General features: G+C 55.6%; 1 protein-coding gene across 2 annotated transcripts in view; it reads right to left on the bottom strand.

Moving 5' to 3' along the window:
* Positions 1-21098, bottom strand: part of ABCC6 (ATP binding cassette subfamily C member 6) — a 54644-nt gene that overhangs the window by 15512 nt on the left and 18034 nt on the right. For both annotated transcript variants that reach the window (XM_014837610.3, XM_070484869.1), the window contains exons 10-22: positions 20485-20646; positions 17769-17861; positions 15432-15635; positions 13885-14031; positions 12570-12657; positions 11300-11375; positions 10192-10318; positions 9823-9999; positions 7567-7734; positions 6944-7118; positions 5493-5568; positions 3581-3701; positions 1786-1993 (exon numbers count right to left, since the gene is read on the bottom strand). In XM_014837610.3, coding sequence (XP_014693096.3) covers positions 1786-1993; positions 3581-3701; positions 5493-5568; positions 6944-7118; positions 7567-7734; positions 9823-9999; positions 10192-10318; positions 11300-11375; positions 12570-12657; positions 13885-14031; positions 15432-15635; positions 17769-17861; positions 20485-20646 — 1822 coding nt within the window. The remainder of the gene's footprint in view (positions 1-1785; positions 1994-3580; positions 3702-5492; positions 5569-6943; positions 7119-7566; positions 7735-9822; positions 10000-10191; positions 10319-11299; positions 11376-12569; positions 12658-13884; positions 14032-15431; positions 15636-17768; positions 17862-20484; positions 20647-21098) is intronic.

Below are 21098 nucleotides of genomic sequence, written 5' to 3'. Positions count from 1 at the left end.
TAACTAAACCAAAATGGATCACAGACATAAACGTAAAACCTACGACTATAAAACTCCCAGAAGATGACGCAGGAGAAAACCCAGATGACCTTGGATACGGCGATGACTTTTCAGATGCAACAGCAAGAACACGAGGCGTAAAAGAAATAATTGATAAGACGGACTTCATTAAAATAAAAAACTTTTGCTCGGTGAAAGACGCTGTCAAGAGAATGAGAAGACAAGCCACAGACTGGGGAGACATATTTGCAAGACTTTGATATCATCTGATAAAGGACTGTGATCCAAAATATACAAAGAACTCTTAAACTCAACAATAAGAAAATAGACAACCCAATTGAAAAATGGGTCAAAGGCTTTAACAGACGAAGATACAGAGATGTAAAAAAAACGCACAGGAAAAGATGCTCCACATAACATGTCATCAGGGAAATGCAAATTAAAACAACCGTGAGATACCACTACACAACTATTAGAACGGCCAAAATCCAGAACACTGACAACACCAAATGCCGGTGAGGACATGGAGCAACAGGAATGTTCATTCATTGCTGGCGGGAATGCAACATGGTACAGCCACGCTGTAAGACAGTGTGGTGGTGTCTTACAAAACGAAACACACATTCTTACCATACGATCCAGCGATTGCACCCCTTGGTATTTATCCAAAGGAGCTGAAAACTTATGTCTACACAAAACCCTGTCCACACGTGTTTATAGCAGGTTTATTCATAACGGCAAACCTGGAGGCAACCAAGATGACCTGCAGTAGGTGAATGGGGAAAATAAGCTGTGGTACCTCCAGGCATTGAGATATTATTCAGTGCTCGAAAGAAATGAGCAAGGAAGCCATGAGAAGACACGCAGGAACCTTAAATGCATGTTAGTAAGTGAAAGATGCCAGTCTGAAAAGGCTCCAGACTGTAAGATGCCAACTATGACATTCTGGAAAAGACAAAACGTGGACACAAGACAATGACCAGTGGCTTCCGGGGGTCCGAGGGGAGGGAGGATGACCAGATGGAACACAGCGGACGTTTAGGGCAGTGAAAGTATTCTGGATGATCTATAGTGGTGGATACATGTCATCATCCATTGGTCCAAACCCACAGGCTGTCCGACACCAAGAGTGAAGCCTGATGTAAACCGTGGGCTTTAGGTGGCTAGGACGCATCAGTGCGGGTCCATCAGTCGTAACAAATGTCCCACTCTGGTGGGGGGACGTTGATAATGCCGGAGGCTGTGCATGTGTGGGGATGGAGGGGCAATGGGAAATCTCTTTACTCTCTGCTCAATTTTGCTGCGAACTAAAACAACTCTAAAAAAATGAATGTTTTTTAAAAAAGGACTAAAAGCTGTGAGGTGATGCTGGTGGCGACGTGGGGGCAGAGGTCCAGCTCGCCTGGACGTTTGGGGTGGGGGAGTGGCAGCAGCGTGGGACACTGGGGTGGGGATGCTGGCAGTCACCGGCGGTCAGGCCCTGGAGCTGCCTCTGCGTGGGGGGAGGGTCCGAGTCCACTGACCCGCCCTGTCTGTCCCCACCTAAGGGCTCAGGCTGCCCCAAGACCTGGGGGCCAAGATTCTGCCTTTGCCGATGAGGCTGGGAGAGACTCACAGGTTCCAGAGAAGGAGGGACGTGCTGTGTTCCCCACTCCCCTCGGCCCCACCTTAAGGATGCCAGTCCGTGCTTGGACCCATGATGCTTGCACAGATGTTCTGGGAGGACGGGGTGAGCCAGAGATGGGAGCGGGAAGGAAGGAGGCTGAGGCGGGCGGGCGAGGGTACCTTGGAGACAGCCCAGCAGCCCGAAGACCCAGCCCCGCAGGGCCGTCTGCGTCTGCCGCCCGTCCACCGTGGGGTCGTCCGCCCACAGGCTCAGCCAGTAGCCGCGGCAGAAGGAGGCCACTTGCTGGCAGAGGAAGAGGAAAAGCGCGTAGAGGCAGAGTGGGGTGCCCACGGCCCGGAGGTAGGTCAGGTACATGGCGGCCTTCACCTGGAGCACACACAGGGGAGATGCAGGCAGGCAGAGAGGGCCCGGGGGTGGGGGAGGGCCAGGTGAGGCTCCCCAAACCCGCCAACGGGGAAGACGGAACCACCAGGCAGACCTCACAGGTCCTCTCAGCCCCTCCCACCTGGGGCACCATCCCCCCTACTGGCCCCAGCTAACCTCAGGACCCCCTTCCTCTGGGGGACCCCCAGGACGCCCAGGAGCCTTCATGGCTGTGGCACTTTCATGCTTTGGAGTGATTTATTGAACACCTACTACGGGACAGGCATATGTCTCTACCCTCACGATAATGCCCATCTGACAGATAAGGAAACTGAGGCACAGAGAGGTTAAGCCACTTGCTTAAAATCCGGCTCCTACTAATCTGAAGTTCTCCACACAGCTGCAGCCAGAGGGAACTTCTGAAAACATCGACCTGACCCCACCTTGCTGGCGCTGCCCTGCCATGGCTTTCTCTTGCTCTTGGAAGAAATTCCAGACTTCTAGTCCACCTCCCAGCCTACCCCCTACTCACTATCTGCCAGCCTTGTGGGATTTCTTTCTTTTCTCTGGCACCCTAAACTCCCTTCCACCTCAGAACCATTGCACCTGCTGTTCCCTCTGCCCAGAATGTGCTTCCCCCTGCTCTCTCCACAGCTGGTTCCTTCACATCCTTCAGGGCTCAGGTCCAATGCCACCCCTGGAGCATCCTATGCAAGCAGGCCCCCAACCCTCGGTTGGTCTCCATCTCATTGCCCTTCTTTATTTCCTTTATAGCATTTATCATTATCTGATATTACTTTGCTTATTAGCCTAATTGTGTGCTGCCTGTCTCTCCCCACTAGCATGCAACCTCCACGGGGGCAGAGACTTTGCCTGGCACATAATGGGGGCTCTGTGAATATTTGCTGGGTGGCGGAGTGGGTGGAAAGTTGCGTGGGATGATGGGTGGTTGGGCGAATGGAGGAATGAATGGATAGATAGATGAATAAATAAGTGGATCTGTAGGAGGGTGGGCGGATAGGTGAGTGAAAAGATGGATGGAAGGGTGGATGGATGAGTAAATAGATGGGTGGGTGGATGGATGGGTGGGTTGATGGATGAGTAAATAGATGGGTGAGTAGATGGATGGGTGGGTGCATAGGTAGGTAGGCGGATGGGTGAGCAGGATGGACAGGGTGGGTGGAAAAGTGGGTGGGTGGATGAATGAATGAGTTGGTAGGTGGGTGGAAGGGTGGGTGGATGGGTGGACACAGTAGCATAGAAGAAAAGAAACAGTACAAGCTTCAGATTCGGACTGACCTAGATTTGAGTCCCAGGTTGGTCACTGGTTAGCTGTGGGAACACAGACAAGTCTCTGAACTCTTGAGGACCTCAGTTTCTTCATCTCTAAGATGACGCTATCCCCATCTAATTTTAGGGTGGTTGTGAGCATTAAGAAACATGAATCGTCTAGCACCTGACTTGGCACATAGTAGGTGTTCAATAAAGGTGAGTCTCCCCCGCCCCAGTGCTGTATCTGGTGGGAGGTCTTGAGCCCCCGGGAATGGCAATGGCAGTGGGTGTGGAGGGGAGGGAGCATCTGGCGGTTACCCTGCCATACCGCACGCTGTCCTCTCCTGTTGGCCGTCCTGTCCCCTCAGGGGTATCTGGGGGAACCCACGTCTGGGCCTCTGAGCTGGTGCTGTCCTTCTCAGGGACTAACTTCCTGGACCTGTCATTTAGAGGTCAAATGAGGACAAATCAGTGTCTCCTTCCATGGGGTATGTGTGCCCAAGCCTCATGGCCACTGGGAGCCACTGAGCTCTGGGGTACATTCTCCACTCATTCATTTGTTCATTCATTCAACTAACATACTGAGCGCCCAGTAGGTGCGGGGCCCACCCCCTCCCTCGGTGGCGCCCAGCTAGACGCTGTCTGTTATCTCAGAGTCGAGCACTCCTGTCCTTCCAAAGCCATTTCACGAAATGAGCTGATTCACCCAACTGTGCAACTTGGTTTTCATTTTGGCCTAAGCTTTACTGTGATCATTTTGCCCCTGCTGTTTACCCTCACGTTTGTTAGTCCAGCTTGGCAGGATGTTAATTTTGCACAGTTCAGACATTGAAGACTTCTGGAATGTTCCTTTCCTCTGTGGCTGAGTGGGCCGACTTAACCCTAAATGTGAACTGCCATCTGCTAACCGTGCAATCAGGGGCAGCTGACTTACCCTCTCTGTGCCTCAGTTTCCTCAGCTGTAAAATGGGGATAATCTATGTGTGTCTGTCTATCTATCATCTATCCATCCATCAGTTATCAATCTATCACCTATCTATATATTCATTCATCTATCTCTTTTTCTCTATCTCTTTATCATCTATCAATCAAATCACTTATCTATCCATCCGTCAATCTCTCATCTATCTACCAACCAATCTGTCATCTATCCTTCCATCAATCATTTATCTATCTGTATCTATCTATCTACCAACCAACCTATCATTTATCCATCCATCATTTATCATCCTGTCATCTATCTGAATCTATCTATCTACATTTATCTATCATCTATCCATATATTCATCTATCTATATCTGTCTCTCTATCATCTATATATCCATCATCTGTCAACCAATCATCTATCAATCTATCCATCCATCATCTTTCTATCTATCTATCTATCCATCCATTTCCATCTATCTCTCTCTCTATCTCCATATCTGTCTATCTGATCTTACTTAGGGTTCTTGTGTGCTGTGAGGACAAGTGGGACAGCGCAGTGGGTGGCCCAGGAGTGCTCTGGGTGGCTAGCTGGGACGGGGAGGGGCTGTGTCCAACCTCATCTTCCCCCCAGGGACCGACACCCCTCGACGTCCCCCTGCTCTCTCCCAACAGCTGGCACTTAGGTGCATGCTGCCTGGTGCCCAGTGGTCTGTTGTTTTCTGTTTTACAAGGTCACGTTCCGAAACAAGGGAGAGCACCGTGTGGCCGGGTCCCTCTACCGCGGACAGCCCCACAGTGAGTCCAGCTGTGGCCTGGCTGGAGGGGGCTGGAGAGAAGGGGACAGGGGGCCTCCTCCGGGTGACGCCCCCCACCACGTGCTCTCAGCAGCCCCAAGTGGCGCCATGTGTGTAGACTCAAGCCCCGTGCATGGCAAGCCTGTCCAAGCGTGAATGACAGGGCCAGGCATGGTCATTAACAAGTACGGCAAGGACTTTTCTTGGGACCCAGCCCTGCCTCACTGAGCAATGAGACCATCTGACAAACATTAAGGCACTCATCACATTTGAGGGCAAACTGGTCATTCTGTGAACAGGACATCTGGGGGCTTAACCAATTTGGCCATTTGACTGCCAAATAGTTGCTGGTGAATTTCCCACAGCTGAGTCCCCTGGTGGGTATCTGGCAGGTACTGAATGCGTAACAGTTTCGGCTGCCCCCTGCCTGCCTGAGATGCAGGTGACCAGTAGCCCTGCTGCAGCCTCAGCCTGGGCCCTCCCTGTGCTCAGCACCACGGCGAACTCACCTCTCTGGTCCACCCACAGGCCTCCTGCCTCCAGGGGAGCCTCTGGGATGCTCACCACCGCTCACAGGCTCTGTTTCTGCAAAGTCGAGGGTGTCTCGTCACAACGGGGGTCAGTACCTCGGGGTCCGTTTGCTGGCTTTGCCACCCACCGGCTGGAAGGCCTTAACTCATCTGAACATCCCCTTCCTCTGATCTGCCTCCCGCAACCTCTCCCAATCCTCCCTGGGTTCTTCCAGGAACATTATTCATTCGTTCATTCACTCACTCATTCATTCATTCATTCATTCAGCAAATATAATCGAGTATCTGCTATGAACTTGGGGCTGGAAAACATCAGTAAACACCGTACAAAATCAAGATGTTCCAGGTTCCCCCGACAGCCTAGCATGAGCAGTTCACTGTACCCAGAATGTTCTTTCTGGCTAACTCCCACCCCACCTCGAATGTCCTCTCCCCGAGGAAGGACCTGCCCCCTGACCACCCCCCAGGCTGGGTGGTTCCATCTCCAAGCTCCAGGGTGGCCTCCCCAGTGAATCAACACTTAGGGTTTTCGGCAGGGAGGGCCAGCGCTCGACAGACGTTTTCAGAAGGGACAAGGGGCACCCGGCCGTGAGTCCTTGCTTTGTCACAGAGGGGCCGTGTACAGGCTGGTGATGAAAACCCAAGTGCTCTGGGGCCCCGTGGCTGAGGTTCAAACCCCAGCGGTGCCGCTCATAAGCCACGTCACCTCGGGCCAGTTCCCTGACTTCTGGGCCTCGGCGCCACTCATAAGCCACGTCACCTCGGGCCAGTTCCCTGACTTCTGGGCCTCGGTGCCTCCTCTGTAAAATGGGGGTAATTACAGTAGTGACCTCAGGAGGTCACTGTGATGATTAAGTGAGTGAATGTTCGAGAGGTGCACGGGCTGATCTTTATCATGCATGTGGATCAGCTGGGAACGGCAACTCCGCTTCCAGGATACTGTCCTTCTTTCAGGGGGCACTGCCTTCTCTGGATGCTCAGCGGCCCTCGCTGGTGTGTCGGGGCCTCCTGGCCTCTAGGCACCAAATGGCCATCTCGCTCAGTCTCTTAGTAGTTAGGAGCAGAGACTCTGGAACTGAATGCACCCAAGTTCTAATCTTATGACCTCGGGCAAATTATTTAACTCTGTTGCCTCAGTTTGCTCATCTGTAAAATGGCAGCAATAATCATATGTGTCTCATGGGGTGTTGTGAAGATCAAAGGAAACAGTGTATGTTCATCAAAGCTCTTAGCACAGCCCCTGGCTTGTGGTTGGTGCCACTGGCTCCTATGAAGGAGATGGTGGCCTCTTGGGAGAGCCGGCCGCCTCCAGGCCTGGGCCTGCAGGGAGTGTAGCCGGAGCACTCCACTCATGCCACTGGGACCCTTGGAGCCTTCTCTCCGTGGATGGCAGAGGCAGGCACAGAGACCCAGCAAAGTCCAGTCAGTACCTCCTTCTCCTCCAGCTCCTGGGTGTCTGGCTCGATCCAGAAGGCACACCAGGGCCCCCTTTCTGCGCAGAAGCTCCTGGTAGGAACCCATCTCTGCAATGGCGCCCTCTTCCAGCACCACGATCCAGTCGGCCTCGGGCAGGACGTGGAGCGCGTGGGTCACGAGGATGCGTGTCTGGGCAGGAAGGGGTGGAAGTCACACTTGTGTGCTTGACCGGTCTTCCAGAATGGGGGGAGGGGCGGGCAGGGTCTCTGGGCTCTGAGCGGGGACAGCTCCCCTTCTTGCATTTCCTGAAAACAGCATGTCCCCAGAGAGTTATAGAGGGGAGCCTTCAACCTGTGTCTCGAAACCAGAAGACACGGAGGTCACCTGAAGCTGGCCGATCACAGGAGGCAGAGCTGGTCATTTAACCACAGATTTGTGAGCAAGAAGTAACTGCTGTTGTGAGCCAGTGAGGTTTGGGGGTCTTTTGTTATGTAGCATTGTCACAGCAAAGCTGACCATTACAAAGGGGAAAACCGGACTCTCGGAGGGTGGGGTGAGATGGCCTTGGGTTAGGACTGGACCAGAGGCCTTTCTTGGTCTCTGCCTTGTGCTCTCTGACACATTTTCCCAAACGCACCGTCCCCTGGAGCAGCCCACTGGGCCCGATGACCTGGTCAAAGACGTGCTGGCCCACGTGGGCATCCAGGGCCGCCAGGGGGTCATCCAGCAGGTACACAGCAGCCTTCCGGTACACGGCCCGGGCCAGGCTCAGCCGCTGCTTCTGGCCTCCAGAGAGATGCATGCCCTGTGGCCACGAGAGAGGGACAGGGACCCGAGTCTACGGCTGCTGGGTGAAGCCGGTGCGACGGGGGCCACGTCTGCCCCTCAGCATGAGGTACAGCTCACTGCGCCTGTGCCCTGGGGCCACATCCCAGCTGTCAACACGTGCTCTCCAACCAACATCCCCCAGCCTCGCCCTGCTCCCTTCCAGGCAGGCTGCCTGGAGGAGGCGTCTGCATACCCCACGTCCACTCTCTCTGCCTCCCACTCCCTGGTCCCTCCACCAGAGTTTGGCTTCTGTTCCCATTTCCCCACCAACAGCCTTCCTCAAGGACACCAGTCATTCCTCTGTTAACTGATCCAGTGGGAGGTTTTCAGTCCTTATTTTCATGCATTAATTCATTCACTCATTCCACTCCTATTCACCGCATGGCTACTATCTACCAGCAGTGTTCCAGGCTCCGGGGACAGAGCCATGAACAAAACCCAGTCCCTGCTCTTGTGGATCTTTCACTCTAACATGGGGAGGGGGTCATCAATCAGCAAACAAGGGAAATACATTGCCCAGTGGAAGGTGCTATGAAGAATAAGGCAGGGGAAGGGTGGAGGGTATGCTGAGGGAGCAGGGTAGCTGTGCTGGCAAAGGCGGGCAAGGAAGGCCACTCCACTAAGGTGACATTTGAGTTGAGACCTGACACAAGTGAGAGGTGCACCTTGTGGACTCCCGAGAAAGAGCCTGACACGCAGAGAGAACAGCAGGTGCAAAGGCCCTGTGGTGGGAGCGTGCTTGGGCGTTCAAGGAACATGGCGGAAATCTACGCGGCTGGAGTGAAGCAGGAAAGGGGGAGCGTGATGGGAGATGGGCTCAGAGAGGTAACTGGGGCCTGATCGTGGGGGGCCTTGTCAGTGATGGTCAGGGTTTCGGCTTTGACTCTGAGGGAAACGGGAAGACCCTGGAAGATTTGGAGCAGAGGAAAGACGTGGTCAGACCTGTGTTTGAACGGAATCCTTGTAGCTGCTGCGCTGGGATGAGCCTCTCAGGGGTAAGGAGGGCGGCCAGGGGCTGCTATGGCCATTTAGGGGGCAGTTGGTGGCTGATGGGACCAGAACATTCTGGTCTGCCTCGAAGAGGGACCCAAGAGGATTTGCTGATAGATTAGATGTGGGTGTAAGAACAGGAATCAAGGACCACACCCAGCATTTGGATCTGAGCTCCGGAAGGATGGAGCATCCATCACGGGGACCGGGCAGGCGGCGGGCGGAGGGGGTTCCAGGGGAGCACATGTTTGGTCTAGGATGTGACACGGCTGGACAGACGGCGAGGGCAGCGGCCGCCCCCTTCCTTGTGAAACACCTTTCCCTCGGCCTCCACGAAGCCGCGCCCTCCGCCCCAGAGGCTGGCTCAGCCCCTGAGGGGGCACCTCCCTTTCCTGGGCCCTCTCCTCTCCCGAAACCTCCCCCATTTCCTGAACTTTGACCCCTGCATTTCTACTTGATGCCCTAATCCAGGGGTCAGCCACCTTTTTCTGTAAAGGGCCAAAGAGGAACTATCTTAAGCTTTGCAGGGCCCCGCGGTCTCCGTCATAACTGCTCATCTCTGCCCTGGTGCAAAAGCAGCCGTGGGCCACCTGTAAATGACTCGGCACGGCTGTGTCCCGATAAAGCTTTATTTACAAAAACAGAGGGTGGGCCGGGTTTGACCTGCGGGTCGCAGTTTGCCGACCCTGCCCGATCTGTAGCTCCAGACGCATACATCCTGTTTATTGGGCATCTCTGCTCTAACCCTTTGGCGAGGCCCAGAGAGGGGAAGCCATTTGACCAATGTCACCCAGAAAGGCAGGGCAGGGCAGCACAGGATCCCAGGTCCCCTCACCCCGAGTTGTTAGAGAGCCCACCATTCTCTGCCACGTCTCCGCCTTTGTGTCTATTTTCAACCATTCACTCATTAACAACTATGAGGCACCGACTGTGTGCTTGGCCCTAAGCTGGGCCCTTTTTCTCCCCCATGTCCCTGTCACCCTGTCTCCCCTTTGTCCCTCCCACACAGGTCAGGGAAGCAAATGGCCCCCCACTGCAATGCCTCCCTGTCCCAAGAAGGCCCCCCAAGGCTCACCTGCTCCCCAATTTGGGTGTGGAGCCCTGCAGGGAAGCTGCCCACATCCGGCCACAGTGCGCAGGCCTCCAGGACTCTCTCCAGCCACGGCGGGTCCAGCTCCTGCCTGAAGCACACGGTCTCCACCACGGACGTGTTCTGGACCCAGGCCTCCTGGGGCACGTAAGCCACGGGACCCTAAAACATAGGTCGGTCGCTCTGGCCATTGGGAGGCCCACGAGGACGGAGGTGGGAGCGATTCTGGAGGAGGCGGGGGAATTGGGCTTTTGGTGGTGGTGGAAGGAGGGGAGGGTGAAGGGAGAGGAGCTTGGCTGGAAAGGGAGTCGGGGGGGGGGCATGGTAGCAGACAGGCAGGGGGTGCGGTCTCACCTTGATGCTCACAGACCCCTCCAGCTTTGACAGTTCCCCGAGGAGGGCAGAGAGCAGGGAGGACTTCCCTGCCCCCACGGGACCCACCACGGCCAGCAGACAGCCCTGGGGCACCGTGAGGTTTATCCTGGCGACACAGCATGGGGATGAGTCCCTGGGTAGGGCCCCACCCGTGGCTGTGCCCCCTCAGTGTCATTTGACAATGTCTAGAGATATTTTTGGTTGTCACGACTAGGGTGGGTTGCTGCCTGACTCCGGTGGGTAGATACTGAACGTCCTGTTAAATATCCTGCAACACACAGGACAGTCCCCCAAGGAAGAATTATCCAGCCCAAATGTCGACAGTGCCGAGGCTGAGGAACCTCGAGCTAGGCGTATTCCTGCCTCAGGACCTTTGCACTTGCTGTTCCTACTGCCCAGAAAGCTCTTCTCTCAGACATTTGCAAGGCTCATTCCCTCCCTTCACTATAACCTGTTTAAATGCCAGGCCTTCTCTCACTATACAAGCCAGTCCCTTGACATTGTCCTCTGTCCCCTTACCCTGATTTCTCGTTTGTGCATCCCTCTCACCAGAATGTCAGCCCTAAAGATACAGAGCCCTTGTCTGTTTTCTTCCCTCTATTCCCAGTGTCTCGAGCAGAGTCTGGCACATAGCAAGTACTCAATAAATACTACGATCTGGGGGGAATGACAACCAACAGAAACGCCCCAGAGTATTTTCTTTCCCTTCTTAGGGAGTTCTGGGATTGGCTGGGGTTTTCAGTCACAAAGGCCCAGCCAAAGAGTGGGGGGCTGGAGATGACAGTGACTTGGGGAGTGAGACAAGAGGGATAGGAGGGGGTGCAGCTGGCAGGGCTGGGCTTCGGGGCTCTTCTTGGCCAGGCCTGCCCTGGCATCAGCTTGGGAGCAGGGGGTGTCCCCTCCCTGATGGGGAGGCTCAGACACCCTGTTCCTCCACCCACAGCAGCTCCTGCCGTCCCAAGGCCAGTCCTGGGGTGTCCCCAGTGGAAACCAGCCCAGGCTAACCCACCCTCCAGCCCCAGGCTGGGAACCCACACTGCAGGAGTTTCTGGCATCTCCCCCCATCAACGGGAAGGCCGTTCTGTACCTGTGCAGGCAGGGCGGGCCTTCCTGGGACCACGCAAAGGTGCCATCGTGCACGCGGATGCAGGTCTCTCCGGACGCTACAGGGCACAAAAGCCAGTTACTCCAGAAGCTGTCGGCCCGCCTCCTCCTCTGACAGACCCCCAGAGGCAGCAGGAAACTCCCCCACATGACATCACGGACCCTATGCTATTAATTGAGCCGCTCCTGAGAGCTGGGGACTCGCTGTCTCCTGGTGGCCCTCAGGACAATCCCGCACAGCCTCACCTGGCAGTGGCAGTGGGGAGTCGATCAGAGACCTGGATGGGAGGAGTAACCGCCTAGGGCCACCCAGCCGGGAGCGGCAGCCCGGGGATTTGAACCTAGCGCCCGGTATGGAACGCCCGGATCACACAGATTCAGTCGAACCAAGCTGTGCCCAGCTGAAAACAGGACAGAGCCTTGAGTAGCCTCAGAGACACCAATTCTGGGTTATTTAAAAGCCTCTGTGCTGACTTCTGTGGGTTTTTTTCTAATAATAGTTATAATAATAACTAAACCTCCTTGAACGCTGACTGTGCTGGGCCCTGCTCTCCGTTCGGTACTTGAACCTACTCATTTCACAACAATCCTGTGCAGAGGTGCTGGAAAGGTCATCACGCCCATTCTCCAGATGGGCACACTGAGGCTCAGGGAGATTAATAGCTTGCCAAGGTCACCAAGCTTGGGGTCGGTGGTGGGGCCAGAATTTGGACCCATGCAGCCCAACATCACAGGCTATGCTTTTAACCGCCATGCCGGTGTTTCCTCCGTAACGGTTCAGTTGATGTCACCAGCCCCGTAGGTGTATGGTTAGAAATAGATGGGCAGAGCGGGGAAGCCCAGAGAATCCGTACTTGACGGGTCTCATCATACGATGGTGCCCGTAATCACTCCGATTTTACTTTGCCACGCTCATCTCTAGCTGGACTTTCTGCAGGAGGACAACGACCTGGTCTGTTAAAGTGTTCACTGCTGGACACCCAGAGTGGCACACAGTAGGTGCTCAGGGAGTAGTTGCTGCAGGGCGGGCAGAAACAGTAGGCGCTCAATGAGCAGTTGTTCCAGGATGGGCAGAAGGCAGCATCGCGGTGCCGGTTTCCAAGTTATACAGCGAGGGCATGCTCTGCACGTGCCGTCTGGTTGCTGGCAGCCCCCCAGCTGGGATCCTGGCTTTCCAGTGGTGGGCTGGGGGAGCCCCGCTGATCCCCAGATCCCTCCCTGACACACCCCGTCCTGCCGAACTCTGCACTCACAGCATCTGGAGGGACTTGAGTCCACGGCCTCAGCGTCAACTTCATCCAGGCAGAGGAAGGCCGCCAGACGGTCAAAAGACACCTTCGCCTGGGGAAACCAAAGCCCAGGTCACTCGTGCCCGAAGAGCAAAAAAAGAACTGAGACTTTGCGTGTCAGCTGTCTCAAGATGCTGGGGAAAGCTTCCTGTCTAGCAAGCCCTGCTCATTTACAAGACATTAGCACAAAGCTGTCTAGGTCCCAGAAAAGGACGCACGTGGAGGTGGTGATGATGATGGTGGTGGTGATGATGGTGATGATGATGGTGGTGATAATGGTGGTGGTAAAGATGATGGTGGTGAGGATGATGGTGGTGATGACGGTGGTGGTAAAGATGATGGTGCTGGTGATGATCCTGGTGAGGATGATGGTGGTAGTGATGGTGGTGATGATGGTGGTGGCAATAATGGTGGTGGTAAAGATGATGGTGGTGGTGAGGATGATGGTGAGGGTGATGGTGGTAGTGATGGTGGTGGTGGTGATGATGATGGTGGTGGTGATAGTGGTGGTGATAATGATGGTGGTATTGATGATGGTGGTGAGGATGATGGTGGTGGTGGTGGTTGTTGTGATGATGGTGGTGGTAGTGATGATGGTGGTGAGGATGATGGTGGTGATGATGGTGGTGATGATAATGATTGTGATGATGGTGGTGAGGATGATGGTGGTAGTGATGGTAGTGGTGATGGTGGTGGCGATGATGATGGTGATGATGGTGGTGGTAATGATGGTGGTGGTGAGGATAATGGGATGATTGTGTTGGTGATGATCGTGGTGGTAATGATGGTGGTGAGGATCGTGGTGAGGATGATGGTGGTGGTGACCTCCCACCTCCTCGCTCCTAATTAGCATAACTGGACCCATCAGGCCACTATCAGGAATGATTCCAAACTTTGTCCACCTGAGGGCGCCAGCTCCACTCCCAACCCCAAACCCATCTTTGGTAACGAAAGAGGCGACCATATAAACAGGGATGGTGCAGCTAGGAACAGTGCTCTCAGTTTCATCCCACTGAGGAGGCACAGTATGAACAGAGACAGTAAAGGAAGAGAAACACAATAAAATTGCTTTGAATAAACAGGGAACCGAATGACTTCTGGCACGTGGCATTGCTGGAGCAGTGAGGCTGTGTATTCGAGGATGTTTGCTGGCGTTTTCTAGCTGCCTCCTCTGCCCCACCCGCCTCCTCTGCTGGTGGTGGGTGGAGAGAGTCCGGGCACTGCCTGCCCCACTCCTGCAAGGCTCCTCCAAGATGACTGCCCCTCGCCGCTGCCTCACCTGGACCATGCAGTGGATGGAAAAGGGCAGGAAAGCCTGGGCCTTGTTGAGGATGGTGAGCACTGTGAGGGTCACAAAAGCTTTCTCGGCGTCCATGGCATTCTCCTCGGCCACCAGAGTGTGGACAGCAAACACAACCAGCGCGACCTGGGTGAGACACGTGGGCGGTGACAATGAGCTGTGAGCGTGGCCGGGGAGGTCCAGGCACAGGGGCCCATGTGGCCAAGGCCGCCATGTTGGAATGGGTTCCCCTCCATCCAGATCTCACCCCACATTCTGCTAACCCCTAGTCCTCGTCCCTAGGGCACAAAGCTATGGAAGGCTCTCTTAAAAAACACAAGTGTGTTGACGAAGGGAGTTGTGTCTGTGGCCCTCGTTCTAGGTATCAGAAACTGTTGGTTCTGGCATGCCACACTTTTCCATCTTGGTAGCATTTTTTGTGGTTCTAGACACGGGTGGGACTTGGGGTTGTAGGATCCCGTGGGAGATGACGCTGACGTCATGGGTCTCAGTAGCACGTGAGGGTTCTGGGTATTGGTGGCATCTGTGCTTCTAGATGTCACTAGGGGGTGGTTCAGTTCTAGGTGTCGGTGATGTTCTGGTTCTAGGTGTCACTTGGTGTCACGGTCACTCCGTGTGATAGTCACTCGGTGTGATGGTGACCCAGTGACCCTATCTGGGGAGCCCTCATGTTTCTAAGTGACGGTACTTGTGGTTCTGAGTGTTAATGGAGGTGGTGGCAGCAGACGGCCTCTGGAGTTCTAAATCCTTCTGGAAACAGTGGTTTAATAAGGCCCAGTTGTTGCCAGCCCTGAATGTCTTATGAAGTTTGGATTTTTTTTTTTTTTTTTGCTGAGGAAGATTGGACCTGAGCTAACATCCATGCCCATCTTCCTCTACTTTATATGTGGGATGCCTGCCACAGCATGGCGTGCCAAGCGGTGCCATGTCCACACCCGGGATCTGAACCAGCGAACCCCGGGCCGCCGAGAAGGGGAATGTGCGCACTTAACCGCTGCGCCCCTGGGCTGACCCCAAGAGTTTGGATTTTAGTCTGAGAGCGGTGGGGGTCATTGTAGGTTTGTTTGCAGCCACGTGACCGAAGTCGAAGCTGCACTTTACCAAGGCGATTCCAGCAGCAATTTATGAAACAGATCCGAGAAGAGTGGGACAGACACTGCATGGGGTGGGGGTCCCGTAGCCATTTGCCAACCGGGGTCAGGTGGACCTGGGGGTCTACGTCGGCAGCTTCCTGACCCGTCACCTCCTCCCCACGCCCACAGAAGCAGAAGTTCCAGCCGCTCGGAGCTTTCAGAAGGACGACAGACCTTCTCAGCCACTTCGGGGGAGCGGTTTGACGGATGAGCTAACTCAGCAGAAAGCAAGGACCCCTGAGAGAGAGCAGGATCCGGGGAGGGACGTTTCGATGCCCAGGGTGGTCTGCTAAGATCCCGGTCTCCAGGATGTGGGGGGCTCCGCCTGCCTCATTCCCGCCCAGGACTCCCTCCCGCAGTCCATGCTCTGCAGGGAGACCAGAGTGACATCACCAGAAACGTGGACACTTGGAAGGACACCAGAGACACGGAGAAGAGGAGGCTGGAGGTCCTCAAGGCGCCCAGCTCCTGGCCCCGGATGCGCAGGACTCTCTCCAGGAAGGCGCCCTCCCAGCCATGAGACTTGACTGTCCTCACATGCCTGAGGATGCAGCTAGTGAGCCGTGCCCGGGAGTCCTTCCGCCTCATCTGCTCTGCCTGGGACAGAGGGGAGAGGAGAGGACAGGGTGGGGATGAGTCTGGAAATCTCCTTCCGTGCAACCGCCACACCCCGCCACCAGCAAATCCTGATGATTCTGTCCCCAAACCAGGTGCCAAGCTGTGCGCCTCTCGGCATCTCTGTCCCCACAGTCCTGGCCCGAGCCACCGTCATCTCGTGCCTGGACCACTGCAGGAGGCTCCTTCCTCCAGTCCTCCTGTTTCCGCCCTCATCGCGGGTGGGGGAGACGCGACATAACGGAGGGAAGCCCCCGAAAGCAAGGGAAGACGAGAGTCCCTGAACCAGCCTGGGCATGGGGCCGTCAGGAAGGCTTCCTGGAGGTGGAGGGGACACCTGAGCTACATCTTAAATGCTGAGGAGGTGCTGGGCCTGCGCTGAATGGTGGATGGAGGTGGGCGGGGAAGACGGAGGGGCAGCGTGACTCGGAGGAGGGTGTGTGATGGGGCTAAGAGGGGGAGGGGCGCTGGATCACGCTGAACGTCAGCAGAGGAGTGTGGGGGCCACTGTGTGTCACCACGAGGGGCATCACTCAAGGGGCCACCGGATGGAGAATGTCTTAGAGGCCAGAGAGGAGGCTGGAGAGACAGGCTCCACGAGAGCCACCTCCCTCCCTCCCTCGCTCCCTCCTTTACTCCTTGGTTCACAGCATCCTTTGCTCTGGGAACCTTTCCGTCTAATGAGAGAGAACAAACGAAGAGCCAGGTGCACCCTACGACAGGTGACAAGTGACAGCACTCTGGAACGAAAGTGCGCAGGCAGAGGACACGCTACGGGAGGTGGAGGGAAGGCGTGCTTGCTGTGCCCAGGGCGGCTGGTGAGGGGGCTGCCAGGCTCAGGGAGGGCAGGGAGGGAGACGGGAGTCTGGGGCAGGGCGTTCCGGGCAAAGGGAACGGCCAGGGCAAAGGCCTCGAGTGAGCAGGGGATGGGGGCTTGGCTCTGACTCAGAGCGACACGCGAGCCACGGCGGTTCTGAGCAGAGAGGGACATGACCTATGTGGTTTCATAGGTGCCCACTGGCTGCTGTGTGCAGGGACGGGGCCAGGGCGAGGGCAGAAGCAGGACTCAGTGAAGGGGTCGCTGAAGTGGTCCAGGTGAGAGACAGTGGGGCTCGGGGGGCTCAGGGCGACATTCTGGATGCGTTTCAAAGGTGATGTCAACCAAATTTGCCGACAGATGGGGTGTGAGAATGAGAGGCGACCGTGCTGACCCATGGTTGGTTTGTGGCCTGAACGCTGGAGAGATGGAGCTGCCATCCACCGAGATGGGGGACGTGGGGGGCACAGGTCTGAGTGATGGGAAAGGCTCCCACCACTGCTGGGCCTGGGCAAAACCAGGCCGGCTACACTTCTCTCCTCCCACCTCTGCCCGCCCCGCCTCTCCCCTCCTATCTCTGCCCTCCCAATCTCTCCCCTCCCCACCTCTCCTCTTCCTACCTCTGCCCCCATCTCTCCCCTTCCCACCTCTCCCCTCCCTATCTCTCCCCTGCCTGCCTCTGCCCTCCCCGCCTCTGCCCTCCCCGCCTCTCCCCTCCTCATCCCTCCGCTCCCCGCATCTGCCCTCCCCATCTCTCCCCTTCCCACCTCTGCCCTCCTCACCTCTCCCCTCCCCGCCTCTGCCCTCCCCATCTCTCCCCTCCCCGCCTCTCCCCTCCCTATCTCTCCCCTGCCTGCCTCTGCCCTCCCTGCCTCTCCCCTCCTCATCCCTCACCTCCCCGCCTCTGCCCTCCCCGCCTCTCCCCTCCTCATCCCTCCCCTCCCCGCCTCTGCCCTCCCCGCCTCTCCCCTCCTCATCCCTCACCTCCCCGCCTCTGCCCTCCCCGCCTCTCCCCTCCTCATCCCTCCCCTCCCCATCTCTCCCCTCCCCACCTCTCCTCTTCCTACCTCTGCCCCCATCTCTCCCCTTCCCACCTCTCCCCTCCCTATCTCTCCCCTGCCTGCCTCTGCCCTCCCCATCTCTCCCCTCCCCGCCTCTCCCCTCCCCATCTCTCCCCCCCAACTCTGCCTGCCCCATCTCTCCCCTCCTCGCCTCCCTGTACCGGCGCCCGGTCCCAGCACCTGCAGGCGGCCTTCCCGACCTCCCGCCTGGCCTGTCCCTTCTCCCAAATGTCAAACCTGATGGTGGTTCCTCTTCTTGCTGATGAAGAAGTTCAGAGGGAGGAGGCTCAGGAAGACAGCAATGGCAGTGAGGGCAGAGGGTCCTAGAAGCTGGACACAGAAGGGACAGATGTCACAAGATGCCTCTGGGAGCCCAGCTGGAGACCCCGAGGGATCTGGTCAGTCTTGGGGAGAGGGGATCAGACTTGGGTCCTAAGGGGGGGGGTGTCAGAGAGTCTGAGGAAGGCAGCCACCGGGTCACAGAGACCGGGACTCACAGGGGTCCACAGAAGGAGACACCTGCTGAGGACCGAGTCCTTCTGCATCCGGGAGGGGAAGGATGCAGCTCACAGGATGTGGGCGGGGGGTGGGGGGAATATTCAACACAGGTTGTGCTTCTAGATGGCCGGGCAAGGGAGGTGTGCCTGGCCGGAATGGTGGAGCCGGACGTCTGGACTCAGGATCTGGGTTCAAATCCCAGCTCTGACACCCCCTAGTGTGGCCTCAGGCAGTTACTCACCCTCCCTAAGCGGCAGTTTCCTCCTCTGTTAAACGGAAACAGAGCTGTCCCACAGCCTATCGTGAGTGCCCGTGTCATACAATCGACGACCACCCCGGTCCTCATTTCACCCCCACGGGCTGCCAGATTTAGCAAAGAAACCTCTAGGACACCAGCCCAGGTAAATCTGGCTTTCAGATAAGTTTTTAGGGTAAGTATGTCCCATGCAATACTCCATTTATCTGAAATTCATATTTAACTGGAATCCTGTGTTTTGTCTGGCAGCCCATCCACGCCCCAGCTGTGTGACTTTCGGACACTGTGTTCCCTCTCGGCTGTGGTTTGTCTGGAAAATCTGCAGGTGTGGGATGGAATAAAGGATTTTTAAGTGCCTGTGACTTTTGGAGACTCCTCCTGAGGTTATTTGGGCCCATTCTCGAGACCAGCCCCACCCCTCCCCCCAGGCTGTGGGCCTCAGTTTCCCCCCTCAGCCCCTAAGAACAGTTTTCTTATCTCCTTGATAACCCAGCGAGCCAGTTTCATTTATGCAGCAAGGGCGTCTCCCAGTGGCTGGATGGAGAAGTGCCCAGAAGGCAAACGCCAGCCCGTCCCAGCCAGAGTGGGGAAAATACTCAAAGAAATGTGAATCGAAGGTTAAACTCTCTGCAAAACTGGTATCCTTTAGCGAAAATTCTACAAATGCTGACTGTAGCAACCCCGAGGCCCCCTCTCCTTAACCAGGAGCTCAGGGTGACCCTCTGAGGTTAGGGACTGTCTGCCAAGAGGCGGGGAACTTGATGGGTGTGTCGTCTGCAGATTCGCTCTAGTCCTGAGACTGCGGGCGCGATGCCCTGAATTTTCCGACGAGCCCTCCCTCTCTCCCTAGCAATAACAGCTACGTTTCTGGACCGCAGGTCAGGACCTGTCTGAAGCGCCTTACTGACCTTTCTGAGTACCTAAGGCATGCCAGGCCCTAGAATACAAGAAAGGGTCCTGGCCCCGTGTCCTACAGGCTGCATGGAGGCAGGAGAGGGGCAACAACGATGATAACACGCACCAGGTGGCGTTTTAGAGGCTGCCACACTGGCTCAGAATCCATAAGCCGTGGACACTCCCCCCCAGGGGCCTGCGAACCGTGGCACGTGGCCGGATCCCTCCTCCTTTTCTTGCACAGCCCGCAAGCTGTACCAAAATTACTAATGGCTTTTTGCATTTTTAAATGGTTGAAGACAATCAAAAGGAGAAGACTATTTCAGGACGTGGGAAAGTTACGTAAAATTCAGTGTCCATAAATAGTTTTCTTGCAACACCACCATGCCGATGGGATCAGTGTTGTCTGCGGCCGCTTTTGCACCAGAAGAGCACAGCTGAATAGTTCTGAAAGAGATCGTGTGGTCCCCAATATCTACAACAGTTACGATCTGGTCCTTTACGGAAAAGTTATGGAGCCTGGCACTGACGCCGGGAGCAGAGATGGAATAAGATCTTCAGATGAACTGTCCCGCCTGGGTATGTAATTAACCACACAGCAAATACTTACAAAGTCCCACTGTGTGCCACACCCATCTAAGTGCTTTACAAGTATCAGCACATTTCACACCTCAAGGCCGGCAGGGGCACCACTGTTCATTACCATCCTCACCTTACAGATGGGGAAATGAGCCACCGGGAGGCTAAGCTACTTGTGCCAGGTTTTACAACTTGCAAGTGGTGGTAAAAGCAACGTCTGAACCCAGTCCGTCCCACTGCCAAGTCTGTGCTTTTAATTAAAAAAAGAAAATCCTACATCACAAAGTAGATGTGAGGAAGTCAGGAAAAGGTCTGATTTTTCTTTTTTTTTTTGGCCACATGGCCACTTTATGCCTTTTGAAAAACTAGGTAGCAAATTCTTGCCCCTCCAGTGTTCTCTTTCTGTCTTTTTTGTTGACGTTACTGCTGCCCCAGAGTTGCTGGTAACTTCAAAACATGCTTCATCAGGGTACCTACGTGGTACCCTGATATCACAGCCAAGAAGTGTCAGTGTCATCATCATCATTATCATCATTTTATAGATGAGGATAGTGAGGCCCAGCGAGGGTGAGCATCTTGCCCCAGGTCAAGCGAGGGCCATCCTTGACCAAGACTTTGCCCGTCGTATCAGCACTCAGTGCGAAGATGAAGACTGGATTCAGGAAAGACAGAGGGGGCGGAGGGAGAGAAGACAGCTCAAATCCGTCTCCCTCTGCCCCAGCTCACCTGCCACAGGTAGACAAAGCAGACAACGATCCAGACAAGCGGCAGCCACAGCCCGTTCAGGTAGATGACGCTCTCCGTCAGCCGCTGCACGTCCACGGACACCAGGTTCACCACGTCCCCCACCGCGCTGGCCTTTCTGGAGCCGCTGGACAGAGCCAGGACCTGGGCGGGGCGGGAGGAACGAGACCCGAGTTGGAAGGAAGGATGGGGCGTGGGGCAGGCACGGAGGTTCATGGTGTGGGCTGAGCAAGAGCACAGCAACCCAGCAGGCCTGGCTCTGAGCTGGGCTGCCCTTGCTGGTACGTCCAGGTCTCTTTATCATCGGAGCCTCAGTTCACGCATCTGTAAAGTGGGCTCGTCGAATCTCCTGAGCCAGCCTCCCAGGGCCGTTGTGAGAATCCACCGAGATGACAGATCCGTAAATACTCTGAAATCCTACAGCATGGGAGCAATAATCATTAACAACGCAAAACATAAAAACCTTGGATTCCTGACAAGAATGGTGGTCTTCGGCTGAGTGCTAACCGTGTCCCAGCCTCTGGGCTAAACCCACAGGCTCATGGCTCTCTGGCCTGGAGCAGGCACTGCCGTAGTTCATTCAACCCAAAACGCCG

This window comes from Equus asinus, chromosome 14 (genome assembly GCF_041296235.1).
Source record: "Equus asinus isolate D_3611 breed Donkey chromosome 14, EquAss-T2T_v2, whole genome shotgun sequence".
NCBI lineage: Eukaryota > Metazoa > Chordata > Mammalia > Perissodactyla > Equidae > Equus > Equus asinus.
Note: the sequence above shows the minus strand (reverse complement) of the source record. Positions and strands in the feature narration are given on the sequence as shown.